Genomic DNA, 27,059 nt, shown 5'->3' on the forward strand with positions numbered 1-27,059 from the left:
CTTCCGTTTTACACTCACTTGGCAGGACGGTAGTACCTCCCTGGGCGATTGCTGTCTACCAACCTACTACCTAGGAAAAAAAAAACCTAAACATATCTTTAATAATATAGAAATATTCACCAATCAAATGACATACGTTTTGACTTCCTGGCTACGTTCTTCTGTCATTTTATCTTTCTGCTTCTGCTTCTCCTCATCTTTAGCAATCTCTTTCATTCCCTTTAAGATTTTCTCTTGTTTATCATCTTGTTGGTCTTTCTGATCTTTGCGGAACTGCCGCAATCTTTTCTTACGAGCGATGGGGTCTTTTGGTGTACCTGAAACACAGTGCAATACCTGTCAGTCTCAATAATATCTATAAATGTCAATCTACTGCTCAGATTTTAGATATGGTGGCTCAAATGATATCTTCCTTCCATTTAATAGCCGCCCTGTTAAAAAGACACTTATGTACAGTTCAAGACATTTATTAGGGGAAATGTTTTGACACTAGTTATGAAATGTTTCCACTAATAAATGTCCTGACCTGTACATAAGTGTCTTTTTTCACATCTTGTCGGTATCACCATATAATTTTTTAATAATCACCTTATACTCTGCAGAATTTTTATTTAGAAAATGTTATCTTCAACATACTGACTTTAAAAGATTCTTCATATCAAGAAGTATAAATAATAAGAGTCCTAAGGTTATACTTTAACTTTATTATATCTTTGATAAAGCCTCATTTAGATTATACTGCTCAGTTCTGGTCTATATATTACAGAATGGAAATATATACTGTACATTGGAAAATATAGAGAGAAGGATGATGAATCTGATCCCTTATATCAAAACCCTTTCTTATGAAGATAGGCTGAAGGCACAGAATTAGGGGAAAATATGATTGAAGTGTTCAAATGGAAAACAGAACTAGATAAAGGGGATACAAATAATGTGATGGAATTATCCAACCATAGCTGTTGGAGTGTGATCAGGGCAATATTTAGTGAAGGGATTCAGGGAATCCCCTCCTTTAACCCTTTGACTGTTTTTTATTTTATTTTTTTATTATCACACTGGCCGATTCCCACCAAGGCAGGGTGGCCCGAAAAAGAAAAACTTTCACCATCATTCACTCCATCACTGTCTTGCCAGAAGGGTGCTTTACACTACAGTTTTTAAACTGCAACATTAACACCCCTCCTTCAGAGTGCAGGCACTGTACTTCCCATCTCCAGGACTCAAGTCCGGCCTGCCGGTTTCCCTGAATCCCTTCATAAATGTTACTTTGCTCACACTCCAACAGCACGTCAAGTATTAAAAACCATTTGTCTCCATTCACTCCTATCAAACACGCTCATGCATGCCTGCTGGAAGTCCAAGCCCCTCGCACACAAAACCTCCTTTACCCCCTCCCTCCAACCTTTCCTAGGCCCACCCCTACCCCGCCTTCCTTCCACTACAGACTGATACACTCTTGAAGTCATTCTGTTTCGCTCCATTCTCTCTACATGTCCGAACCACCTCAACAACCCTTCCTTGGTTGTATATATACGTCTTACGAGCCACCGTTTTTGACAATATAAATTCTAGCGGCTTCAAATCAAGCAGGAGAAAGCTGGTAGGCTCACATATGAGAGAATGGGTCTGTGTGGTCAGTGTGCACCATATAAAAAAAAAATCCTGCAGCACGCAGTGCATAATGAAAAAAAAAACTCCGACCGTTTTTTTTAATTAAAATGCCGACTTTGTGGTCTATTTTCGTATAGTATTTATGGCTGTATTCTCGTTTTCTTGGTCTCATTTGATAGAATGAAAAACATATTATAGAAACAGAGGTGATTTTGATTGGTTTTACTATGAAAAGAACCTTGAAATGGAGCTCAAAGTAGGGGGAATGTTTGATTTTTGCTGATATTCAAAAGTAAACAAATGATGTCATTTTCCAATAAATGTCCAAGTAGCCATTCTAATATGCAGTCATGAATGGGTTGACATTATTTATACAATTATTACAAAATTCCAGTAGTCTGCATAACAGTAAATCTTCTATTTTTTGTTTGAATAAAAATTCAAAATAGAAAGCAAGAGTAATATCAGAGGGGCCTGGAGACGTGACTGATGAACAAAGAAAATATTATTTTAGAGCCAGGAATGTCTGCATTGTTCATTCTGGACCCTATTTTGAAATTGTCATATTTTATATTTTTCGTGAAATTGGCCAAATTGCAAATTTCTGACCACGTTATTGGGTAGTTGAAATCGGTAAATGGGCAGTTTTTTGTACTCAATCGATAGAAAAAATGGAGTTCTAAAGAAATAGCTATGAGTTTGGTCGACTCGAACAATGGAATTAGCCGAAAATAGGGCTCAAAGTGGGCAAAATCGTAGATTCGTAAATATCGCCAAGGTCGCTAACTTCGTGAGAGTGTAATTTCGTCAGTTTTCCATCAAATTTCATTCTTTTGGTGTCATTACAATAGAGAGAAGATTTTCTATCATTCATAAGAAAAAATAATTTTTTTTTCTTTTTTTGGAAATTTTGCGACACCAGGAGACACCTCAGGAATTGGGGTTGCGACAGTCAAGGGGTTAAAGCCTACACTTTAAAGGAGGGGTATGGAATATTGGCAGTTTGGAGAGGTATGTTATATATGCTTCTAAACTGTTGTATCTGGGCACCTCTGCAAAGACAGTGATTATGTGTGAGTGAGGTTAAAGTGTTGAATGATGATGAAAGTATTTTCTTTTTGGAGATTTTCTTTCTTTTTGAGTCACCCTGCCTTGGTCGGAGACGGTCAATTTGTTGAAAAAAAAAAAGAAAAAAGGAAAGTACCGTCATACCCTACCTTAAATCACTAACCCTTTCAGGGTTTTCAACGTACTAGTACGGCTTACGCACCAGGGTTATTGACGTACTAGAACGCCTAAATTCTAGCGCCTTCAAATCTACCGAGAGAAAGCTGGTAGACCTACATATGAAAGAATGGGTTTATGTGGTCAGTGTGCACAGTATAAAAAAAAATCCTGCAGCACACAGTGCGTAATGACAAAAAAGTAAAACAACTTTGATCGTGTTTTTGGATTAAAACAGCGACTTTGCACTGTATTTTCTTGTGGTATTTATGGTTGTATTCTAGTTTTCCTGGTCTCATTTTATAGAATGGAAAACATATTACAGAAATTGAGATGATTTTGATTGGTTTCACAATGAAAAGTACCTTGAAATTGAGCTCAAAATAGCAGAAATGTTCAATTTTTACCAAGGTTCAAAAGTAAACAAAACATGCCACGCATCCAATACACGTCAACTGGTGAGTCTAATATTCTTTCACAAGTGCACTGATATTATATATACCATTTCTACACTAATGCAGCAGTCTGCATAACAGTAAATCTTCTATTTTTTTGTAAGAATAAAAATTCAAAGTGGAAAGCAAAAGAAATGTAAGAGGGGCCTGGGGACATGACTAACAAACAGAGAACTTGTTATTTTAGTGCCTGGAATGTCTGTCTTGTTTATTCTGGACCCTATTTGGAAATTGGCATCTTCTGAAATTTGTGTGAAATTGGCAAAATTGACAATTTCTAACCACTTTATTGGATAGTTGAAATCCTTAAACGGGTGGTTTCTTGTACTCATTCGATAAAAAAAATAGAGTTCTAGCAAAGTAAATATGATTTTTCTCGTCAAGTACACAGGAATTGGCCAAAAATAGGGCTCAAAGTGGGTAAAATCGCCAATGCGTAAACATCGTCGAGACCGCTAACTTTGCGAGAGCATAATTCCGTAAGTTTTTCATCAAATTTCATACTTTTGGTGTCATTATGATCAGGAAAAGATTCTCTATCATTTCATAAGAAAAAATATATTTTTTTTTTTTGGAAAATTTTCGACCCTGAGAACAAGTTTAGAAGGCCTCTCGACCCTGAAAGGGCTAATTGGTTCCAAGAGCTGTGACGTAACCCAGTTTCTGACATAAACTGGACATAATGCCTTAAAATGACAACACTGTAAAACTAGCATAAATAACTCGCAAAAGAATATAACTAATGCTAAACGTCAAAGAACACTAAAAACACATTTTAGTCATATTTTGTAAAGAATAATGAATACAGTTAAAAAAATTAAGGCATAGGTGACATTGTTGAGTGACGTAAAGTAGGACGTAATGACGTTTGCTGAACTGAAATTTACTCTAGAAAAATGGCGTAAAGGCAAATCTAACGTAGGCTGAAATGATGTAAAGTGGGTTATGATTGTACTTGTTTGTTATTTTAGTATGGTACTAACCTTGCTGTTGTGCCAGTGTTGCAGCCAGTTGTGCAGCCTGGGCTCCTGCATTTCTTAATTGGGCCTGGAGGGAGAAATCAATGTTGTAGAAAGTCACTCCAGAGCCCTGAGCCATCCCACGAGGCTTGGGAGGCCACACCATTTCTGGGTTGTCAGCAAGTTCTAACTGATCCAAAGTTTCACTGATGAAGTGGATGGCTTCTGGCAGTGTAACTAAACGGTTGCTGTTTAAGATCAACTTCTTAAGGTTAGGGCATCTGAAAGAAGAAACTGACTTTTGTCATGAATTCTAAGTAAATATAATTTTAATTCACTAACTAAACAACTAAATAAAAACTAAATACATGTATGTAAATAATTAAATAACTAAATATGTAAATAACTAAACAACTAAATAACTAAATATATAAATAACTAAATATAGGAAATCATCAGTGAACACGAGATCTGTTAGCATGTTTTCATTGCTCAATTCAATCAAATTCTAAATTTATTTTGCTAGCATCCCTTCCATTCTATCAATTGGACACAAGAAACTGCCCATTCAACTATCAAAATTACTTTATAAATTGTACAGAAGTCACTAATTTGGCTAATTTACCAAAAAAAAAAAAACAGACCAAAATAAACACTGTAGAGTCCTGGCACTAAAACATTAGCTCTGTTCATTAACCATGTCCCCAGGCCTCTCCTGTATTACACTTGCCTTCTATTTTGAATTGACCATCACACACACTATAAAAATATTTACCCTATTTATCTGGATAATAAAATATAGCCAGGAATAATTGATCATGGCTTATGGCATCCCAATAATTGAATCAGATCCAGTGAAAAACCCATAAAAGAAACCTGATAATGTAGGGATGCCTTATCCATCCTCAAGATAATTGACAAAAATTGAACATTACATCTTATCTGAGGTCGATTTCAACTATTTCCATTTCTGGAACTAACCAAAATCATCTCCGTTTCAATAGTATGTCTTCCAGTTTATCAAATGATACCAAAAAATAGACTTAATAAAGCCATAAAAACTTTCCTAGAAAACATCACAAAGATGCTACTGTAAACCAAACACAAGGTCAAAGTTTTGGTCTACCCATCATGACCTGCACAGGGCAGTATTTTTTTTTATACTGTGTACACCCACCACACACAGATTCTCTCATATCTATAACAATGATAATGTTTACTACCTTGCAAATCTTACAATGTGTGGTTTACATATTATAAAGTATTAATTACAAAGAAGGCCACTAGCATGCCTAGGCACTTCAGGCAGACTAATACTAATTCTTACTCTACATTGGTATGGCTTATGAAGCAATACATTTGAACATACATTATTAGATACATACATAATTACATGCACACATAATTAGATACATACATAATTAAATTAATAACAGTGAGGTAGTATAAATTACTACAAATGGTAAATTTAGTAATGGCATTGGATTTGTCTTGGCATGTTACACTGTTTCTATTAAAGCTCCTGTATTGGAAGAGTATCTTAGGCAAACTTAGGACTAACTTAAGATTTAATAAGCAATAGCTATATATTAGGAATTTTATGTTTACAGTCATTTGGGTGAGTGTAAGTGTAAATTAGGGGGAATTACAGATAACAAGAGTAAAATTATATTGTTTTGGATGTGTTCATGATATAAAAAATGAGAATTAGGTGGTTTTCATTTGGTTAGCTGATGATGGGGTTGTTAGGGAGATAAGATGTTTTTTAACGGCAGTTTTGAAAAAGGTGGTGGAGTCTGCAGTTCTAGAGTTTTCAGGTAGGGAGTTCCAGATTTTAGGCCCTTTTACGTACACTGAATTTTTGTAGAGGCTGAGCTGGACACGAGGCATGTCACAGATTTTTGTGTCTGGTATTGTGTCTATGGGTCTTGTTGCAACTATCAAGAAAGTATTTTAGTTCAGGGTTAGTATTAGATTTCATGGTTCTGTAACTGTAGGCTGCATGGTAGTTGGTGTGAATGTTCTGTATGGTGAGTAGGTTCAGGTCTTTGAAGAGTGGGGGAGTGCATTGCCTAGCACTGGATTGCATGATAATTCTTATTGCAGCTTTCTGTTGGGTTATTATTGGCTTTAGGCGAGTTGCTGCTGTTGATCCCCAGGCACAAATAGCATAGGTGAGGTAGGTATAGATGAGTGAATAGTATAGTATGAGTAGGGCTGATTGTGGTACGCAGTAACGTATCTTGGAGAGGATCCCAACTGTTTTGGATACTTTTTTTGTTATTTGTTGGATATGGGTGTTGAATTTCAGGTTGCTGTCAAGGTGCAGGCCAGGAATTTGCCCTCATTACATTTAGCAATAAGAGTGTTGTTAATCATTATGTTCAGCTGGGCAACACCTGTTCTGTTCCCAAACACAGTGTAGAAGGTTTTGTCAGTATTAAGTGTAAGTTTATTAGCAGTCATCCAGGTCGATATTTTTACACGCTCTTCGTTAACAATAGTGTTGAGTGAGGCAAGATTAGGGTGGGAGATGGCATAAGTCATGTCGTCAGCAAAGAGAATAGGCTGAAGGTGTTGTGATACATTAGAAAGATCATTGATGTATAAGAGGAAGAGCAGGGGACCAAAGACACTTCCCTGCAGTACTCCAGTATCCAGTGGTCTTATTGATTAGGTTGTGTCCTTAACAGAGACATGTTGATGCCTATTAGTAAGGTAGAATTTGAAATATGTAAGTGCATGGCCTCTTATGCCATAATGATCAAGTTTGTGGAGTAGGATGATGTGGTCTACTGTATCCAAGGCTTTCCTTAGGTCGATAAAGTCCTAGTGGATATTGATTTTTCGAGTGCTGTGTAAAGCAGGTCTAGCATTTTTACAATTGTGTTGTTTGTGCTTTTGCTTTTCCTGAAGCCAAATTGGCAGGGGTTGAGGATGCTTTGTGCTGTTATAAAGGAATATAATCTTTTGTGTACACGTTTCTCGAAGATTTTGGATAGCAACAGTATGATACTGGCCTGTAGTTGTTCACATCTGTTGGGTCACCACATTTGTGTACTGGTGTGACCCTTGCTATCTTAAGAAGTGCCGGGAAAGTGCTGGTTTCTAGTGATTTGTTGAAGAGTAATGAAATAGCCGGCGAAAAAACATGAGCGGCTCATTTGTACAATAATGGAGGAACTTGAGCCAGATTTTCTGATTTATTTTTAAATGACTTAATAATCATGGTGACTTCTGTGGGCTCGGTTGGTGCAAGATAAAAGAGGTTGGGAAATTCCCATCTAAGTAATTACTTGCTCGGACATTAGTACCTAGGATTCTGCTGGCGAGATTTGATCCTATGATTGAGAAAAAGTCATTTATCTTGTTAATTTTATCAATAGGCTGTAGTTGGGTTTCATTCGGTTTAGTTAGGGCAATATCCCTAATTTTTTTCAGTTTATGGGTGCCCAGAATCTGAGTCTTCCAGGTCTTTTTTATATCTCCTCTTGTTTCAGTGAATCTATTGGAATAGTACAATTGCTTAGTCTTTCTTATTAGGTTGGTGAGAACTGATGTGTAATGCTTAATAATTTTTTTTTATTTTTTTTCAACAAGTCGGCCGTCTCCCACCGAGGCAGGGTGACCCAAAAAAGAAAGAAAATCCCCAAAAAGAAAATACTTTCATCATCATTCAACACTTTCACCACACTCGCACATTATCACTGTTTTTGCAGAGGTGCTCAGAATACAACAGTTTAGAAGCATACACATATAAAGATACACAGCATATCCCTCCAAACTGCCAATATCCCAAACCCCTCCTTTAAAGTGCAGGCATTGTACTTCCCATTTCCAGGACTCAAGTCCGACTATATGAAAATAACCGGTTTCCCTGAAATCCCTTCACTAAATATTACCCTGCTCACACTCCAACAGATCGTCAGGTCCCAAGTACCATTCGTCTCCATTCACTCCTATCTAACACGCTCACGCACGCTTGCTGGAAGTCCAAGCCCCTTGCCCACAAAACCTCCTTTAGCCCCTCTCTCCAACCCTTTCGAGGACGACCCCTACCCTGCATTCCTTCCCCTATAGATTTATATGCTTTCTATGTCATTCTACTTTGATCCATTCTCTCTAAATGACCAAACCACCTCAGCAACCCCTCTTCTGCCCTCTGACTAATACTTTTATTAACTCCACACCTTTTCCTAATTTCTACACTCCGAATTTTCTGCATAATATTTACACCACACATTGCCCTTAAACAGGACATCTCCACTGCCTCCAACCGTCTCCTCGCTGCTGCATTTACCACCCAAGCTTCACACCCATATAAGAGTGTTGGTACTACTATTACTTTCATACATTCCCTTCTTTGCCTCCATAGATAACGTTTTTTGACTCCACATATACCTCAACGCACCACTCACCTTTTTTCCCTCATCAATTCTATGATTAACCTCATCCTTCATAAATCCATCCGCCGACACGTCAACTCCCAAGTATCTGAAAACATTCACTTCTTCCATACTCCTCCTCCCCAATTTGATATCCAATTTTTCTTTATCTAAATCATTTGATACCCTCATCACCTTACTCTTTTCTATGTTCACTTTCAACTTTCTACCTTTACACACATTCCCAAACTCATCCACTAACCTTTGCAATTTTTCTTTAGAATCTCCCATAAGCACAGTATCATCAGCAAAAAGTAACTGTGTCAATTCCCATTTTGAATTTGGTTCCCCAAAATTTAATCCCACCCCTCTCCCGAACACCCTAGCATTTACTTCCTTTACAACCCCATCTATAAATATATTAAACAACCATGGTGACATTACACATCCCTGTCTAAGACCAACTTTTCCGGGAAGTAGTCTCCCTCTCTTCTACACACCCTAACCTGAGCCTCACTATCCTCATAAAAACTCTTTACAGCATTTAATAACTTACCACCTATTCCATATACTTGCAACATCTGCCACACTGCTCCTCTATCCACTCTATCATGTGCCTTTTCTAAATCCATAAATGCAATAAAAACTTCCCTACCTTTATCTAAATACTGTTCACATATATGCTTCAATGTAAACACTTGATCTACACATCCCCTACCCACTCTGAAACCTCCTTGCTCATCCGCAATCCTACATTCTGTCTTACCTCTAATTCTTTCAATTATAACCCTACCATACACTTTTCCTGGTATACTCAGTAAACTTATTCCTCTATAATTTTTACAGTCTCTTTTGTCCCCTTAATAATATCTTAATAATATCTTTGTTTATTAAGCCCTGTCTATATTGCTTTTCATATTGATGTTTCTTATCAATGGATCTTAGTATGCTGTTTGTTAGCCATGGATAACCAAGCCATTTATTCGTAATCTTTTTCGTTTCTAAGGGACAATATTTGTTATATAGTTCAAGTAGTTTGTTAAGAAATATGTCTATCCAATCATCGATATCATTAGCATTGGAGAATTCTGTAGGCCAGTCGACCATACCTATCTCTGTTGTGAAGTTACGTATTGAAGCCTCGTCATGGAGTCTAAAAGAGACCTTGTTGTATTCCAGTGGTTGTTTACTAATGCATGTTAAGAGGAAGGTGGGGTAGTGGTCAGTAGTGCTGTCTGTGATTATCCCTGATTTAACCCTTTCAGGGTTTCCGGCATATTAGTACGTCTTATGCGCCAGGGTTATTGACGTACTAGTACGCGTAAATTCTAGCGCATTCAAATCTACCGAGAGAAAGCTAGCAAGCCTACATATGAAAGAATGGGTCTATGTGGTCAGTGTGTACAGCATAAAAAAAAGCCTGCAGCACACAGTGCATGAGGAAAAAAAACTCCAACCGTGTTTTTGGTTTAAAACAGCGACTTTGCAGTGTATTTTTGTATGGCATTTATGGTTGTATTCTAGTTTTCCTGGTCTCACTTTATAAAATGGAAAACATATTACAGAAATTGAGAAGATTTTGATTGGTTTCACAATTAAAAGTACCTTGAAATTGAGCTCAAAGTAGCAGAAATGTTCGATTTTTGCCAAAGTTCAGAAGTAAACAAAACATGCCACGCATCCAATACATGTCAACTGGTGAGTCTAATATTCTTTCACAAGTGCACTGATATTATTTATACCATTTCTACACTAATGCAGTAGTCTGCATAACAGTAAATCTTCTATTTTTTGTGAGAATAAAAATTCAAAGTGGAAAGCAAAAGAAATGTAAGAGGGGCCTGGGGATGTGACTAATGAACAGAGAAAATGTTATTTTAGTGCCAGGAATGTCTGTCTTGTTTATTCTGGACCCTATTTGGAAATTGGCATCTTCTGAAATATGTGTGAAATTGGCAAAATTGCCAATTTCTGACCACTTTACTGGATAGTTGAAATCAGTAAATGGGTGGTTTCTTGTACTCATTCGATAGAAAAAATGGAGTTCTAGCATAATAGTTATGATTTTTGTCGACAAGTACAATGGAACTGGCTGAAAATAGGGCTCAAAATGAGCAAAATTACCGATGTGTAAACATTGTCGGGACCGCTAACTTCGCGAGAGCATAATTCTGTGAGTTTTCCATCAAATTTCATACTTTTGGTGTCATTATGATCGGGAAAAAATTCTCTATCTTTTCATAAGAAAAAATATTTTTTTTTTTTTTTTGAAATTTGGCTGACCCTGAGAACAAGTCTCTGAGAGGACCTGTCAACCCTGAAAGGGTTAATAAATGTATGGAAGAGGGTAAGGTACCTAAAGATTGGCAGAGAACATGCATAGTTCCTTTGTATAAAGGCATAAGGGACAAAAGAGAGTGCAAAAATTATGGGGGGAGAAGTCTGTTGAGTATACATGGAAAAGTGTATGGTAGAGTTATTATTGAAAGAATTAAGAGTAAGACAGAGAATTGGATAGTAGATGAACAAGAAGCTTTAGGAAAGGTAGGGGGTGTATGGGCCAGGTGTTTACAGTGAAACATATAAGTGAACAGATTTAGATAAGGCTAAAGAGGTTTTTGTGGCATTTATGGATTTGGAAAAGGCGTATGACAGGGTGGATAGGGGGGCAATGTGGCAGATGTTGCAGGTGTATGGTATAGGAGGTAGGTTACTGAAAGCAGTGAAGAGTTTTTACAAGGATAGTGAGGCTCAAGTTAGAGTATGTAGGAAAGAGGGAGATTATTTCCCAGTAAAAGTAGGCCTTAGACAAGGATGTGTGATGTCACCGTGGTTGTTCAATATATTTATAGATGGGGTTGTAAGAGAAGTAAATGCGAGGGTCTTGGCAAGAGGTGTCGAGTTAAAAGATAAAGAATCACACATAAAGTGGGAGTTGTCACAGTTGCTCTTTGCTGATGACACTGTGCTCTTGGGTGATTCTGAAGAGATGTTGCAGAGGTTGGTGGATGAATTTGGTAGGGTATGTAAAAGAAGAAAATTGAAAGTGAATATAGGAAAGAGTAAGGTTAAGAGGATAACAAAAAGATTAGGCGATGAAAGAGTGGATATCAGATTGGAGGGAGAGAGTATGGAGGAGGTGAATGTATTCAGATATTTGGGAGTGGATGTGTCAGCGGATGGGTCTATGAAAGATGAGGTGAATCAAAGAAGTGATGAGGGGAAAAGGGTGAGCGGTGCACTTAGGAGTCTGTGGAGACAAAGAACTTTGTTCTTGGAAGCAAAGAGGGGAATGTATGAGAGTATAGTTTTACCAACGCTCCTGTATGGGTGTGAAGTATGGGTGATGAATGTTGCAGCGAGGAGAAGGCTGGAGGCAGTGGAGATGTCATGTCTGAGGGCAATGTGTGGTATGAATATAATGCAGAGAATTCATAGATTGGAAGTTAGGAGGAGATGCGAGATTGCCAAAACTGTTGTCCAGAGGGCTGAGGAAGGGTTGTTGAGGTGGTTCGGACATGTAGAGAGAATGGAGCAAAACAGAATGACTTCAAGAGTTTATCAGTCTGTAGTGGAAGGAAGGCGGGGTAGGGGTCGGCCTAGGAAAGGTTGGAGAGAGGGGGTAAAGGAGGTTTTGTGTGGGAGGGGCTTTGACTTCCAGCAGGCATGCGTGAACGTGTTTGATAGGAGTGAATGGAGACAAATGGTTTTTAATACCTGACGTGCTGTTGGAGTGTGAGCAAAGTAACATTTATGAAGGGATTCAGGGAAACCAGCAGGCCGGACTTGAGTCCTGGAGATGGGAAGTACAATGTCTGCACTATGAAGGAGGGGTGTTAATGTTGCAGTTTAAAAACTGTAGTGTAAAGCACCCTTCTGGCAAGACAGTGATGGAGTGAATGATGGTAAAAGTTTTTCTTTTTCGGGCCACCCTGCCTTCAAATTCAAATTCCAAGTTTATTCTCTATAAGGATTACAATGCTGAGTTTACAGAATTTGGTTATTGTATTGTTTACATGTAGTAAAATAATAATTACAGAGTGTACCACTAGAACACCTAGCATGGCTAGGCATTTCAGGCAGACTTAAATTAAATCTTAAGTTTAAAATATTACAAAATTATGAGGTAAGCTGGTATTATGGCTAAGTAACTAAATACTAGTTTGTGAGTTTAGCAATGTGAATGCTTTTGTTTTGGCACTATACATAGTTTCAGTATTGGAGTATCACAGGCTAACTTATGACTAGTTAAGATTCATTATTTTGAGATTGAGATTGATATTTCTGTTTATGGTCAAATGGGTGAGTGAGTGTAAGTGTTAACCACCAGGTGGTATTTGTGTAATTAGTTGACAGGGTGTATCAGGGAGATAAGATGTTTTCTGAAGGTAGTTTTGAAGGTAATGAATGTGTCTGCAGTTTTAGAATTTTCAGGTAGGGTGTTCCAGATTTTAGGGCCTTTGACATACATTGAATTTTTGTAAAGGTTTAGTCGGACACGGGGAATGTCATAGAGATGTTTGTGTCTGGTATTGTGCCTGTGGGTTCTGTCGCAACTATCAAGAAAGCGTTTTAGGTCAAGGTTAATATTGGAATTTAAGGTCCTGTAGATGTAGATTGCACAGTAGTAAGTGTGGATGTACTGAACAGGGAGTAAGTTTAGATCTATGAAGAGTGGGGGGGGTGTGTTGCCAGGGATGGGATTTAGTGATTATTCTTACTGCGGCTTTTTGTTGGGTTATTATTGGCTTTAGGTGTGTTGCTGCAGTTGAACCCCAAGCACATATAGCATAGGTGAGGTATGGATATATAAGTGAATGGTATAGTGTGAGAAGGGCAGTTTGCGGCACGTAGTATCGTATCTTGGAGAGGATCCCAACCGTTTTGGATACTTTTTTGGTTATGTGTTGGATATGGGTGCTGAAGTTCAGGTTGTTGTCGAGGTATAGGCCTAGGAATTTGCCCTCATTATGCCTGGCAATTAGAGTGTTGTCGATCTTAATGTTAATTTGCGCATCTCCTGCTCTGCTACCAAACATAATGTAGTAGGTTTTGTCAGTGTTAAGCGTAAGTTTATTGGCTGTCATCCAAGTCGATATTTTGATCAGCTCCTCATTAACAATGGTGTTGAGGGTGGCAAGATTAGGGTGAGAGATGACGTAAGTCGTGTCGTCAGCAAAGAGAATGGGGTTCAGGTGTTGAGATACATTTGGAAGATCATTGATGTATATGAGGAAGAGCAGGGGACCAAGGACACTTCCCTGCGGAACTCCAGTATCAAGTGGCTGTGTTGTTGATGCTGTGTCTTTAATGGTGACATACTGATACCTATTAGTAAGGTAAGATTTGAAATATGCAAGCGCATGGCCTCTTATACCATAATGGTCAAGTTTGTGGAGTATGATGCCATGGTCTACTGTGTCAAAAGCTTTTCTTAGGTCAATAAAAATTTCTAGTGGATATTCCTTATTTTCCAATGCTGTGTAAAGCAGATCTAGCATTTTTATGATTGCATCGTTAGTGCTTTTATTTTTCCTGAATCCAAATTGGCAGGGGTTGAGTATGTTTTGTGCCGTTATAAATGAATATGTATAGTCTCCTGTGCACGAGTTTCTCAAAGATTTTGGATAGCAATGGTAAGTTTGATATTGGCCTATAGTTGTTTAAATCTGTAGGGTCACCACCTTTATGTATCGGTGTAACCCTTGCCGTCTTGAGTAGTTTAGGGAAGGTGCTAGTTTCTAGTGACTTGTTAAAAAGTAATGAGTAGCATGCGAGAGGACATGGGCCGCTCTCTTGTACAATAATGGTGGGACATGAGACAGATTCCCTGAGTTATTTTTAAGTGACTTTATAATCTCGGTGACTTCCATGGGCTCAGTTTGAGCAAGATAGAAGGAATTTGGGAAATTCCCATCTAGGTAGTCCCCGGCATGGGCATTGGTGTGTGGGATTTTATTGGCGAGATTAGAACCTATGGTTGAGAAGAAGTCGTTTATCTTGTTAGCTGTGTCAGTGGGATGCAGTGGTGTTTCATTAGGTTTAGTTAGGGCAATATTCTTGGTTTTTTCAGTTTTTGGGTCCCTAGAATCTGAGAGAGTGTTTTCCAGGTCTTTTTTATATCTCCTCTTGTGTCAGTGAATCTACTGGTGGGAATCGGCCAGTGTGTTAATAAAAAATAAATAATTCATGGAAACCGGTTATTTTTATATAGCCGGACTTGAGTACTGGAACTGGGAAGTACAATGCCTGCACTTTAAAGGAGGGGTTTGGGAAACAGTTTTACATGTCTTACACACTCATGTGCCCTACATGCCAGAAAATACATTAATTGAAAAAATAAAAGCATCTGCAATGGGAGCTTTATTTCCCTAAGCTTATCCAAGGTTGTGCCAATGATTAAATTTATTAACCAACAAGATTAAATTGTAAACTAATTTATGATCTCTAGGGGTACATTATTATATAGCCTCTCCTCACTTAATGACAGAGTTCCATTCCCAAGACCACGTCGTTAAACAAATTCATCACTAAGTGAGGAGCATACTATAATGGCAGTAAGTTTGTGTCAACCATCTTTGATATTGTTTTAATGTCACCTTTGCACCATTTATAACATTTCTGGTATATTTTTAAATGTTTATACAGTAGTATACTGTACAGTGGACCCCCGGTTAACGATATTTTTTCTCTCCAGAAGTATGTTTAGGTGCCAGTACTGACCGAATTTGTTCCCATAAGAAATATTGTGAAGTAGATTAGTCCATTTCAGACCCCCAAACATACACGTACAAATGCACTTACATAAATACACTTACATAATTGGTCGCATTCGGAGGTTATCGTTATGCGGGGGTCCACTGTATATTGAAATAAACAGAACACAGGAAATCAGTTCTAATATACATGTACATTATTTAGGTATGAATACTGGCCAGAGAGCCTGTCGTAAGTCCGAGGCGTCGGTAAACGAGTACGTCGCTAAGTGAGGAGAGGCTGTATTACATTAACCCTTTGGGGGTTTCGGACGTACTAGTACGTCTAACGACCCAGGGTTTTTGACGTACTAGTACGCCTAAATTCTAACGCCCTCAAATCTAGTGAGAAAGCTGGTAGGCCTACATGTGTATGAATGGGTCTATGTGGTCAGTGCGCACAGTACAAAAAAAATCCTGCAGCATACAGTGCGTAATGAGGAAAAAAAAAAACTTTGACCGTGTTTTTGGATTAAAACAGCGACTTTGCACTATATTTTCGTATGGTATTTATTGTTGTATTCTAGTTTTCTTGGTCTCATTTTATAGAATGGAAGACATATTACAGAAATTGAGATGATTTTGACTGGTTTTACAATGAAAAGTACCTTGAAATTGAGCTCAAAGTAGCAGAAATGTTCGACTTTTACCAAAGTTCAAAAGTAAACAAATCATGCCAAACGTCCAATATTCTTTCACAAGTGCGCTGTTATTATTTATACCATTTCTACACTAATGCAGCAGTCTGCATAACAGTAAATCTTATTTTTTTTTTTTTGTAATAATAAAAATTCAAAGTGGAAAGCCAAAGAAATATAAGAGGGGTCTGGGGATGTGACTAACGAACAGAGAACTTGTTATTTTAGTGCAAAGAATGTCTTTCTTGTTTATTCTCGACCCTATTCAGAAGTTGGCATCTTTTGAAATGTGTGTGAAATTGGCAAAATTGCTAAATTCTGACCACTTTAGTGGATAGTTGAAATCGGTAAATGGGTGGTTTCTTGTACTCATTCGATAGAAAAAAATGGAGTTCTAGTGAAATAGATATGATTTTTGTCAACCAGTACACTGGAATTGGCCGAAAATAGGGCTCAAAGTGGGCAAAATCGCCGATGCATAAACATCGTCGAGACCGCTAACTTCGTGAGAGCATAATTCCCTAAGTTTTCCATCAAATTTCATACTTTTGGTGTCATTATGATCGAGAAAAGTTTCTCTATCTTTTCATAAGAAAAAAAATTTTTTTTTTTTTTTTGAAATTTGGCTGACCCCGAGAACAAGTCTCTGAGAGGACCTGTCAACCCCCAAAGGGTTAAGAGCAGTATATAACTCGAACAATATTTTGATTAAATAAAATTACAACTGAAGTACAGTGGTGTACATACCTGCACAGCCCCTCAGGAATCATCTCCAAGCGGTTGTGAGCAGCTGCGAACATTTCCAGACCAACAATTTTGCCAATACCCGATGGAATGCCTTCAAAGTCAAGCTGGTTTTCATTTACCATAAGTCGACGAAGAGTCTCTAGTTTACATATTTGCAAGGGCAAAGCGGTCAGCTGATTACGACACATATTCAAAACTTCCAGTTTGGACCAGTTTTCTGACAAAAAAAAAATTTTTAACCATACCTCATTCCAAACAAAAATAGTTTATCTGAAACATTCCTTTAACCCCTTAACTGTCCAAACGATCTACGTTCTTACTGCTAGTGCTCCAAACATAGATCTATGTTTCATTTTTCCTGCCTCTAAATTTAGCACGATTGGCCTGAGATGCCTGGTCAGCATAAAATGGATCTTAACACTTGGTGTGCACAGTATTAAAAAAATCTGGGACCACTTAATACCTTGTGGGAGCACCGGTTCAACTGAATGCCAACTAGACAAACAGCACGGCAAACACCTGGGATTCACTGATGTCATGTAGTATCAACACTCCAATTTTAAGAGAAAAGTGATGCTGACCCCGAGTTTAGTGGCTTTGAGGTGGATATGGCCACAAGTGGTCAAGGAAATATAAAAAAACCTCGATAATAACCCATGTGGAACATTTGTACAACACCCTTTCAATTTTGGTACCGTTGGAAGTGTCATCTTGCCAGAATGTCTTATAACCTATGCCCTAAGTAAAGAGAAACAATTCTGGAACGTGTAATACATGTTCGGCAGGCTGGCTGGCTGGCTGGCTGGCTGGCTGGCTGGCGGCTGGCTGGCTGGCTAACTGATTGACTTTGGCTGTCTCTATCTCCATCTGTCTGTTTGTATCTATATCTGTCTCTGTCTATCTTTGTCTATGTCAATCCCTGTCTCTGTCGATCTTTGTCTCTATCTCTGTTCACAGGTACATATAAATACAATTATACATAGTGTAAATTACCTAGGATAACCCCAAAAAAATCCAGACAAGGTGCTATACTATGCTTGTAGATATAATGCATAGTAAGCATGACTGGCAAGTAATACGTAATTTCACTTGTACAGGAATGAGATGTGACAACTGCGTAGTGTGTAATACCTGTTGGTTCACAAGTGACTCTCTCTGAAAGAGAGAGAGACAAGCAGAGAGACAGCTAGAGAGACAAGTAGACAGAGAGACAGACAGATAAACAGAGACAGAGACAGAGAGAGCTAGACAGACAGAGAGCTTGACAGACAGATACAGACAGACATGTTTGTGTAACAGTGAAAACAAAAACAGTGGACCCTCGCCTAATGAACGCATCGCATAACGTTAAATTCGCCTAACGATACAATTTAACGTTAACATTTACGCTTAAAAACTCGCCTAACGATACTCGTTCTCGGGTACCAATTAATATCGTTAGGTGAGGGTCCACTGTAAATCCAAGGCATTGCATGCTCATCAAATGTCACCACTGTGCACTGTCAGCAGTGGTGACACTCATCTTACACCATGCTTCAAGGAAACTTATTATTATTCTTATTATATACTCTCACGCATCTAAAACATTGCTGGGACCTATAAATACTATTTATATGTTTCTGGACAATAGTATGTGACTAAAGAAGGCAAAAATGTTCACCTGTCACTGTGTTTGTGACTATTTGAGTACTATTTCAATACCAAATATTAGTGTCAGAACAAAGATTAGCTATGAAATCACAAGAACTACTACAAATTGTGATTAACGGAACATAAAAATTATACAAATTAAAGAAAAGAGAAAAAAGGTGTACTGACAACACTTCTGCAAGCAGCAGCCCTTCATGTTGCCATCAGGTGAGCGACAAGCGCCGACTTTGCAGCCTTATATCTCCGTAAGTACGGACTCTTAAAAAAAAAATTTTTACATTATGTAAAAAAATGTCCTCTTCATATAAAAAAATTTTTTTTTGTTTTTTCAAAATATTTGGAGTGCTGGGCAAGAGAATGTAGATCTACGTTTGGACAGTTAAAGGGTTAAAGAAGTTAGCTCAATCATGTCATGAATTCAGTACTGTAAGAATGTTTAATACGTTTTGGAAACTGCACAGATCACGGCAAATGCGCATCACACACAAAATTACCAACTTAACTAGGATGTCCCTTAATAAGAAATTTACATCAAGCAAACCCATATAAAACACATGCAACTCTTTTAAATTTGCCTGAAGATGGGAAGGAAGCATGAACTCACTCTGTACATTTTTAGGAAGCTTTTACAAATTTATGGTGCTGACTCACGAAATTGTAATGACACAATTGCAAGCAAACCATACCACGGGCAGGGATTGAACTCATGGCAAGTGAGCTGTAAAACTCCTGGCCAGTGCATAAGCCACTGGGTCAGCTAGCTACAATAAGATGCATCCAATAGAGGTGTTAGCACAGGCCCCACTATGACCACAAATGCAAGTTATTACAGATGAATCTCCTGCCAGTGTGACTACATTGTTAAAAGATTTTTTTTTTTTTTTTTTGGCACAAATCAATTTTACAGGTTAAAAACTGTTATTCTACCTCAGTTCATTTCAAAACCCAGCACTATCTTTTTTTTTTATTATTATCACACTGGCCGATTCCCACCAAGGCAGGGTGGCCCGAAAAAGAAAAACTTTCACCATCATTCACTCCATCACTGTCTTGCCAGAAGGGTGCTTTACACTACAGTTTTTAAACTGCAACATTAACACCCCTCCTTCAGAGTGCAGGCACTGTACTTCCCATCTCCAGGACTCAAGTCCGGCCTGCCGGTTTCCCTGAACCCCTTCATAAATGTTACTTTGCTCACACTCCAACAGCACGTCAAGTATTAAAAACCATTTGTCTCCATTCACTCCTATCAAACACGCTCACGCATGCCTGCTGGAAGTCCAAGCCCCTCGCACACAAAACCTCCTTTACCCCCTCCCTCCAACCTTTCCTAGGCCGACCCCTACCCCGCCTTCCTTCCACTACAGACTGATACACTCTTGAAGTCATTCTGTTTCGCTCAATTCTCTCTACATGTCCGAACCACCTCAACAACCCTTCCTCAGCCCTCTGGACAACAGTTTTGGTAATCCCGCACCTCCTCCTAACTTCCAAACTACGAATTCTCTGCATTATATTCACACCACACATTGCCCTCAGACATGACATCTCCACTGCCTCCAGCCTTCTCCTCGCTGCAACATTCATCACCCATGCTTCACACCCATATAAGAGCGTTGGTAAAACTATACTCTCATACATTCCCCTCTTTGCCTCCAAGGACAAAGTTCTTTGTCTCCACAGACTCCTAAGTGCACCACTCACCCTTTTCCCCTCATCAATTCTATGATTCACCTCATCTTTCATAGACCCATCCGCTGACACGTCCACTCCCAAATATCTGAATACATTCACCTCCTCCATACTCTCTCCCTCCAATCTGATATCCAATCTTTCATCACCTAATCTTTTTGTTATCCTCATAACCTTACTCTTTCCTGTATTCACTTTTAATTTTCTTCTTTTGCATACCCTACCAAATTCATCCACCAATCTCTGCAACTTCTCTTCAGAATCTCCCAACCACTCCAAAACTATATCCCCACCTGCTTTTAACATTTCTATCTTTATCCCATCAATCCCGGCTGCCTAACCCCCTTTCATTTTACCTACTGCCTCACGAACTTCCCCCACACTCACAACTGGCTCTCCCTCACTCCTACAAGATGTTATTCCTCCTTGCCCTATACACGAAATCACAGCTTCCCTATCTTCATCAACATTTAACAATCCCTCAAAATATTCCCTCCATCTTCCCAATACCTCTAACTCTCCATTTAATAACTCTCCTCTCCTATTTTTAACTGACAAATCCATTTGTTCTCTAGGCTTCCTTAACTTGTTAATCTCACTCCAAAACTTTTTCTTATTTTCAACAAAATTTGTTGATAACATCTCACCCACTCTCTCATTTGCTCTCTTTTTACATTGCTTCACCACTCTCTTAACCTCTCTCTTTTTCTCCATATACTCTTCCCTCCTTGCATCACTTCTACTTTGTAAAAACTTCTCATATGCTAACTTTTTCTCCCTTACTACTCTCTTTACATCATCATTCCACCAATCGCTCCTCTTCCCTCCCGCACCCACTTTCCTGTAACCACAAACTTCTGCTGAACACTCTAACACTACATTTTTAAACCTACCCCATACCTCTTTGACCCCATTGTCTATGCTCTCATTAGCCCATCTATCCTCCAATAGCTGTTTATATCTTACCCTAACTGCCTCCTCTTTTAGTTTATAAACCTTCACCTCTCTCTTCCCTGATGCTTCTATTCTCCTTGTATCCCATCTACCTTTTACTCTCAGTGTAGCTACAACTAGAAAGTGATCTGATATATCTGTGGCCCCTCTATAAACATGTACATCCTGAAGTCTACTCAACAGTCTTTTATCTACCAATACATAATCCAACAAACTACTGTCATTTCGCCCTACATCATATCTTGTATACTTATTTATCCTCTTTTTCTTAAAATATGTATTACCTATAACTAAACCCCTTTCTATACAAAGTTCAATCAAAGGGCTCCCATTATCATTTACACCTGGCACCCCAAACTTACCTACCACACCCTCTCTAAAAGTTTCTCCTACTTTAGCATTCAGGTCCCCTACCACAATTACTCTCTCACTTGGTTCAAAGGCTCCTATACATTCACTTAACATCTCCCAAAATCTCTCTCTCTCCTCTACATTCCTCTCTTCTCCAGGTGCATACACGCTTATTATGACCCACTTTTCGCATCCAACCTTTACTTTAATCCACATAATTCTTGAATTTACACATTCATATTCTCTTTTCTCCTTCCATAACTGATCCTTCAACATTACTGCTACCCCTTCCTTTGCTCTCTCTCAGATACTCCAGATTTAATCCCATTTATTTCCCCCCCACCGAAACTCCCCTACCCCCTTCAGCTTTGTTTCGCTCAGGGCCAGGACATCCAACTTCTTTTCGTTCATAACATCAGCAATCATCTGTTTCTTGTCATCCGCACTACATCCACACACATTCAAGCATCCCAGTTTTATAAAGTTTTTCTTCTTCTCTTTTTTAGTAAATGTCTACAGGAGAAGGGGTTACTAGCCCATTGCTCTCGGCATTTTAGTCACCTCATACGACACGCATGGCTTACGGAGGAAAGATTATTTTCCGCTTCCCCATGGACAATAGAAGAAATAAAGAAGAACAAGAGCTATTTAGAAAAAGGAGAAAAACCTAGATTTTTTTTTTTTTTCAACAAGTCGGCAATCTCCCACTGAGGCAGGGTGACCCCAAAAAAAAAAGAAAGAAAATCCCCAAAAAGAAAATACTTTCATCATCATTCAACACTTTCACCACACTCGCACATTATCACTGTTTTTGCAGAGGTGCTCAGAATACAACAGTTTAGAAGCATACACATATAAAGATACACAACATATCCCTCCAAACTGCCAATATCTCAAACCCCTCCTTTAAAGTGCAGGCATTGTACTTCCCATTTCCAGGACTCAAGTCCGACTATATGAAAATAACCATTTTCCCTGAATCCCTTCACTAAATATTACCCTGCTCACACTCCAACAGATCGTCAGGTCCCAAGTACCATTAGTCTCCATTCACTCCTACCTAACACGCTCACGCACGCTTGCTGGAAGTCCAAGCCCCTTGCCCACAAAACCTCCTTTACCCCTCCTCTCCAACCCTTTTGAGGACGACCCCTACCCCGCCTTCCTTCCCCTATAGATTTATATGCTTTCCATGTCATTCTACTTTGATCCATTCTCTCTAAATGACCAAACCACCTCAACAACCCCTCTTCTGCCCTCTGACTAATACTTTTATTAACTCCACACCTTTTCCTAATTTCCACACTCCGAATTTTCTAAATAATATTTACATCACACATTACCCTTAAACAGGACATCTCCACTGCCTCCAACCATCTCCTCGCTGCTGCATTTACCACCCAAGCTTCACACCCATATAAGTGTGTTGGTACTACTATACTTTCATACATTTCCTTCTTTGCCTCCATAGATAACGTTTTTTGACTCCACATATACCTCAACGCACCACTCACCTTTTTTCCCTCATCAATTCTATGATTAACCTCATCCTTCATAAATCCATCCGCCGACACGTCAACTCCCAAGTATCTCAAAAAACATTCACTTCTTCCATACTCCTCCTCCCCAATTTGATATCCAATTTTTCTTTATCTAAATCATTTGATACCCTCATCACCTTACTCTTTTCTATGTTCACTTTCAACTTTCTACCTTTACACACATTCCCAAACTCATCCACTAACCTTTGCAATTTTTCTTTAGAATCTCCCATAAGCACAGTATCATCAGCAAAAAGTAAGTGTGTCAATTCCCATTTTGAATTTGATTCCCCAAAATTTAATCCCACCCCTCTCCCGAACACCCTAGCATTTACTTCCTTTACAACCCCATCTATAAATATATTAAACAACCATGGTGACATTACACATCCCTGTCTAAGACCTACTTTTACCGGGAAGTAGTCTCCCTCTCTTCTACACACCCTAACCTGAGCCTCACTATCCTCATAAAAACTCTTTACAGCATTTAATAACTTACCACCTATTCCATATACAGTGGACCCTCGACTAATGCTATTAATCCGTTCCTGAGAGCTCATCGTTAGTCAAAATAATCGTTAGTCGAGTTAATTTTCCCCATAAGAAATAATGGAAATCAAATTAATCCGTGCAAGACACCCAAAAGTATTGAAAAAAAAAAATTTTAACACATGAAATATTAATTTTAATACACACAAACTGAAGAAGACATGCACAGTCACATGACACTTACCTTTATTGAAGATCTGGTGATGACTGATGGGATGGGAAGAGGGGAGTGTGTTGATGGTCTTAGTGTTTAGAAGGGGAATCCCCTTCCATTAGGACTTGAGGTGGCAAGTCCTTTTTCAGGGTTACTTCCCTTCTTTTAATGCCACTAGGACCAGCTTGAGAGTCACTGGACCTCTGTTGCACAACATATCTGCCCATACAGGCCTGTACCTCCCGTTCCTTTGTGACGTTCCTAACGTGTTTCACAACATTGTCAGTGTCACCATTAAACACTTGTTCAGGTTTCAGTCCTTCACTGTCTATGTACTCCTTGAATTCCTGCACATATTTTTCAGCTGCTTTTTGGTCCAAACTGGCAGCCTCACCATGCCTTATCACACTATGTATGCCACTACGATTCTTAAATCTCTCAAACCAACCTTTGCTAGCCTTAAATTCACTCACATCACCACTAGTTGCTGGCATTTTTCTAATTAAATCATCATGCAACTTCCTAGCCTTTTCACATATGATCGCTTGAGAGATGCTATCTCCTGCTATCTGTTTTTCGTTTATCCATACCAATAACAGTCTCTCAACATCTTCTATCACTTGCGATCTCAGTTTCAAAAACATAGTTGCACCTTTGGCAAGAACAGCTTCCTTGATTGCCGTTTTCTTGGCCACAATAGTAGCGATGGTTGATTGGGGTTTTGTGTACAGCCTGGCCAGCTCGGAGACATGCACTCCACTTTCATACTTAGCAATGATCTCTTTCTTCATATCCATAGTAATTCTCACCCTTTTTGCTGTAGGGTTGGCACTAGAAGCTTTCTTGGGGCCCATGGTGACTTATTTTGCAGGTGCAATCGCTATAAAGGCTGTGATAATATGAAATGTTCCGATTGTATGCTTGGAAGCGACCGCGGTGACTGGCTGGTTTGTAAACACTGGCCAGAAGTGGACGCGTCTCAGACAGAAGGAATAGTGTTGGTCGAGTTTTTTAGCGGTAATCGAGGCAAAAATTTTGCGATAAAATGTATCGCTAGTCAGATTTATCGTTAATCGATGCCATCGCTGGTCGAGGGTCCACTGTACTTGCAACATCTGCCACATTGCTCCTCTATCCACTCTATCATATGCCTTTTCTAAATCCATAAATGCAATAAAAACTTCCCTACCTTTATCTAAATACTGTTCACATATATGCTTCAATGTAAACACTTGATCTACACATCCCCTACCCACTCTGAAACCTCCTTGCTCATCCGCAATCCTACATTCTGTCTTACCTCTAATTCTTTAAATTATAACCCTACCGTACACTTTTCCTGGTATACTCAGTAAACTTACAGTGGACCCCCGCATAACGATGGCATCACATAGCGATTTTTCCGCATACCGCTTACTTTTATCGCAAAATTTTTGCCGCGCATACCGATTAAAAACCCGCTCACCGATTTTCGTCCGAGACGCGTCCAATGTGCCCTCACATGTGCCGCCCGTCCCATTGTTTACCAGCCAGCCTCCGCGGTAACATCCAAGCATACACTCGGAATATTTCGTATTATTACAGTGTTTTCGGTGCTGTTTCTGGAAAATAAGTGACCATGGGCCCCAAGAAAGCTTCTAGTGCCAACCCTGTGGTAAAAAGGGTGAGAATTAGTATGGAAATTAAGAAAGATTTTGAAGGGTTTGGGGCTAACCCTGAGAAGCCTATGCCAGTTGTGGAATCCATTGTGCCTACTTCAAAGATTAAGGAAATGTGTGCACAGTGGGTTGAACTGCAAACCTTTATAGATGAAAATCACCCTGACACAGCTGTTGCAAGCCGTGCTGGTGACTATTTCAATGACAATGTTGTGGCCCATTTTAGACAAATCGTAAAGGAACGGGAGGTACAGAGCTCTATGGACAGATTTGTTGTGCGACAGAGGTCCAGTGACTCTCAAGCTGGTCCTAGTGGCATTAAAAGAAGAAGGGAAGTAACCCCGGAAAAGGACTTGCTACCTCAAGTCGTAATGGAAGGGGATTCCCCTTCTAAACAGTAAGAAGATAATGCTCTCCCCTCCTCCCATCCCATCAATCATCACCAGATCTTCAATAAAAGTAAGTGTCATGTAATTGTGCATGCCTTTTTCAGTTTGTGTGTATTAAAATTAACATTTCATGTGGTAAAAAAAAATTTTTTTCATACTTTTGGGCGTCTTGCACGGATTAATTTTATTTCCATTATTTCTTATGGGGAAAATTCATTCGCATAACGATTATTTCGCATAACAATTATCCCTCTTGCACGGATTAAAATCGTTAACCGGGGGTCCACTGTATTCCTCTATAATTTTTACAGTCTCTTTTGTCCCCTTTCCCTTTATATAAAGGGACTATACATGCTCTCCGCCAATCCCTAGGTACCTTCCCCTCCTTCGTACATTAATTAAACAAAAGTACCAACCACTCCAACACTATATCCCCCACTGCTTTTAACATTTCTGTCATGATCCCATCAGTTTCAGCTGCTTTACCCCCTTTCATTTTACGTAATGCCTCACGTACCTCCCCCACACTTACATTCTGCTCTTCTTCACTCCTAAAAGATGGTATGCCTCCCTGACCAGTGCATGAAATTACTGCCTCTGTTTCTTCCTTAACATTTAAAAGTTCCTCAAAATATTCTCGCCATCTACCTAATACCTCCATTTCCCCACCTACTAACTCCCCTACTCTGTTTTTAACTGACAAATCCATACTTTCCCTAGGTTTTCTTAACTTGTTTAACTCACTCCAAAATTGTTTCTTATTTTCATTAAAATTTCTTGACAGTGCCTCTCCCACTCTATCATCTGCTTTCCTTTTGCACTCTCTCACCACTCTCTTTACCTTTCTTTTACTCTCCATATACTCTGCTCTTCTTATAAGACTTCTGCTTTGTAAAAACCTATCATAAGCTAACTTTTTCTCTTTTATCACACCCTTTACTTCATCATTCCACCAATCACTCCTCTTTCCTCCTGCCCCCACCCTCCTATAACCACAAACTTCTGCCCCACATTCTAATACTGCATTTTTAAAACTATTCCAACCCTCTTCAACCCCCCACTACTCATCTTTGCACTAGCCCACCTTTCTGCCAATAGTCGCTTATATCTCACCCGAACTTCCTCCTCCCTTAGTTTATACACTTTCACCTCCCTCTTACTTGTTGTTGTCACCTTCCTCTTTTCCCATCTACCTCTTACTCTAACTGTAGCTACAACTAAATAATGATCCGATATATCAGTTGCCCCTCTATAAACATGTACATCCTGGAGCCTACCCATCAACCTTTTATCCACCAATACATAATCTAATAAACTACTTTCATTACGTGCTACATCATACCT

The 27,059-nt window shown here is 39.0% G+C and overlaps 1 protein-coding gene across 1 annotated transcript in view; it reads right to left on the minus strand.

Moving 5' to 3' along the window:
- fliI (FLII actin remodeling protein) overlaps positions 1 to 27,059 on the minus strand; it is a 140,045-nt gene that overhangs the window by 80,463 nt on the left and 32,523 nt on the right. Inside the window, exons 6-8 of the mRNA XM_070083904.1 lie at positions 16,778 to 16,994; positions 4,277 to 4,533; positions 137 to 317 (exon numbers count right to left, since the gene is read on the minus strand). Coding sequence (XP_069940005.1) covers positions 137 to 317; positions 4,277 to 4,533; positions 16,778 to 16,994 — 655 coding nt within the window. The remainder of the gene's footprint in view (positions 1 to 136; positions 318 to 4,276; positions 4,534 to 16,777; positions 16,995 to 27,059) is intronic.

Source organism: Cherax quadricarinatus, chromosome 11, assembly GCF_038502225.1.
Source record: "Cherax quadricarinatus isolate ZL_2023a chromosome 11, ASM3850222v1, whole genome shotgun sequence".
NCBI classification, from domain to species: Eukaryota; Metazoa; Arthropoda; class Malacostraca; order Decapoda; family Parastacidae; genus Cherax; species Cherax quadricarinatus.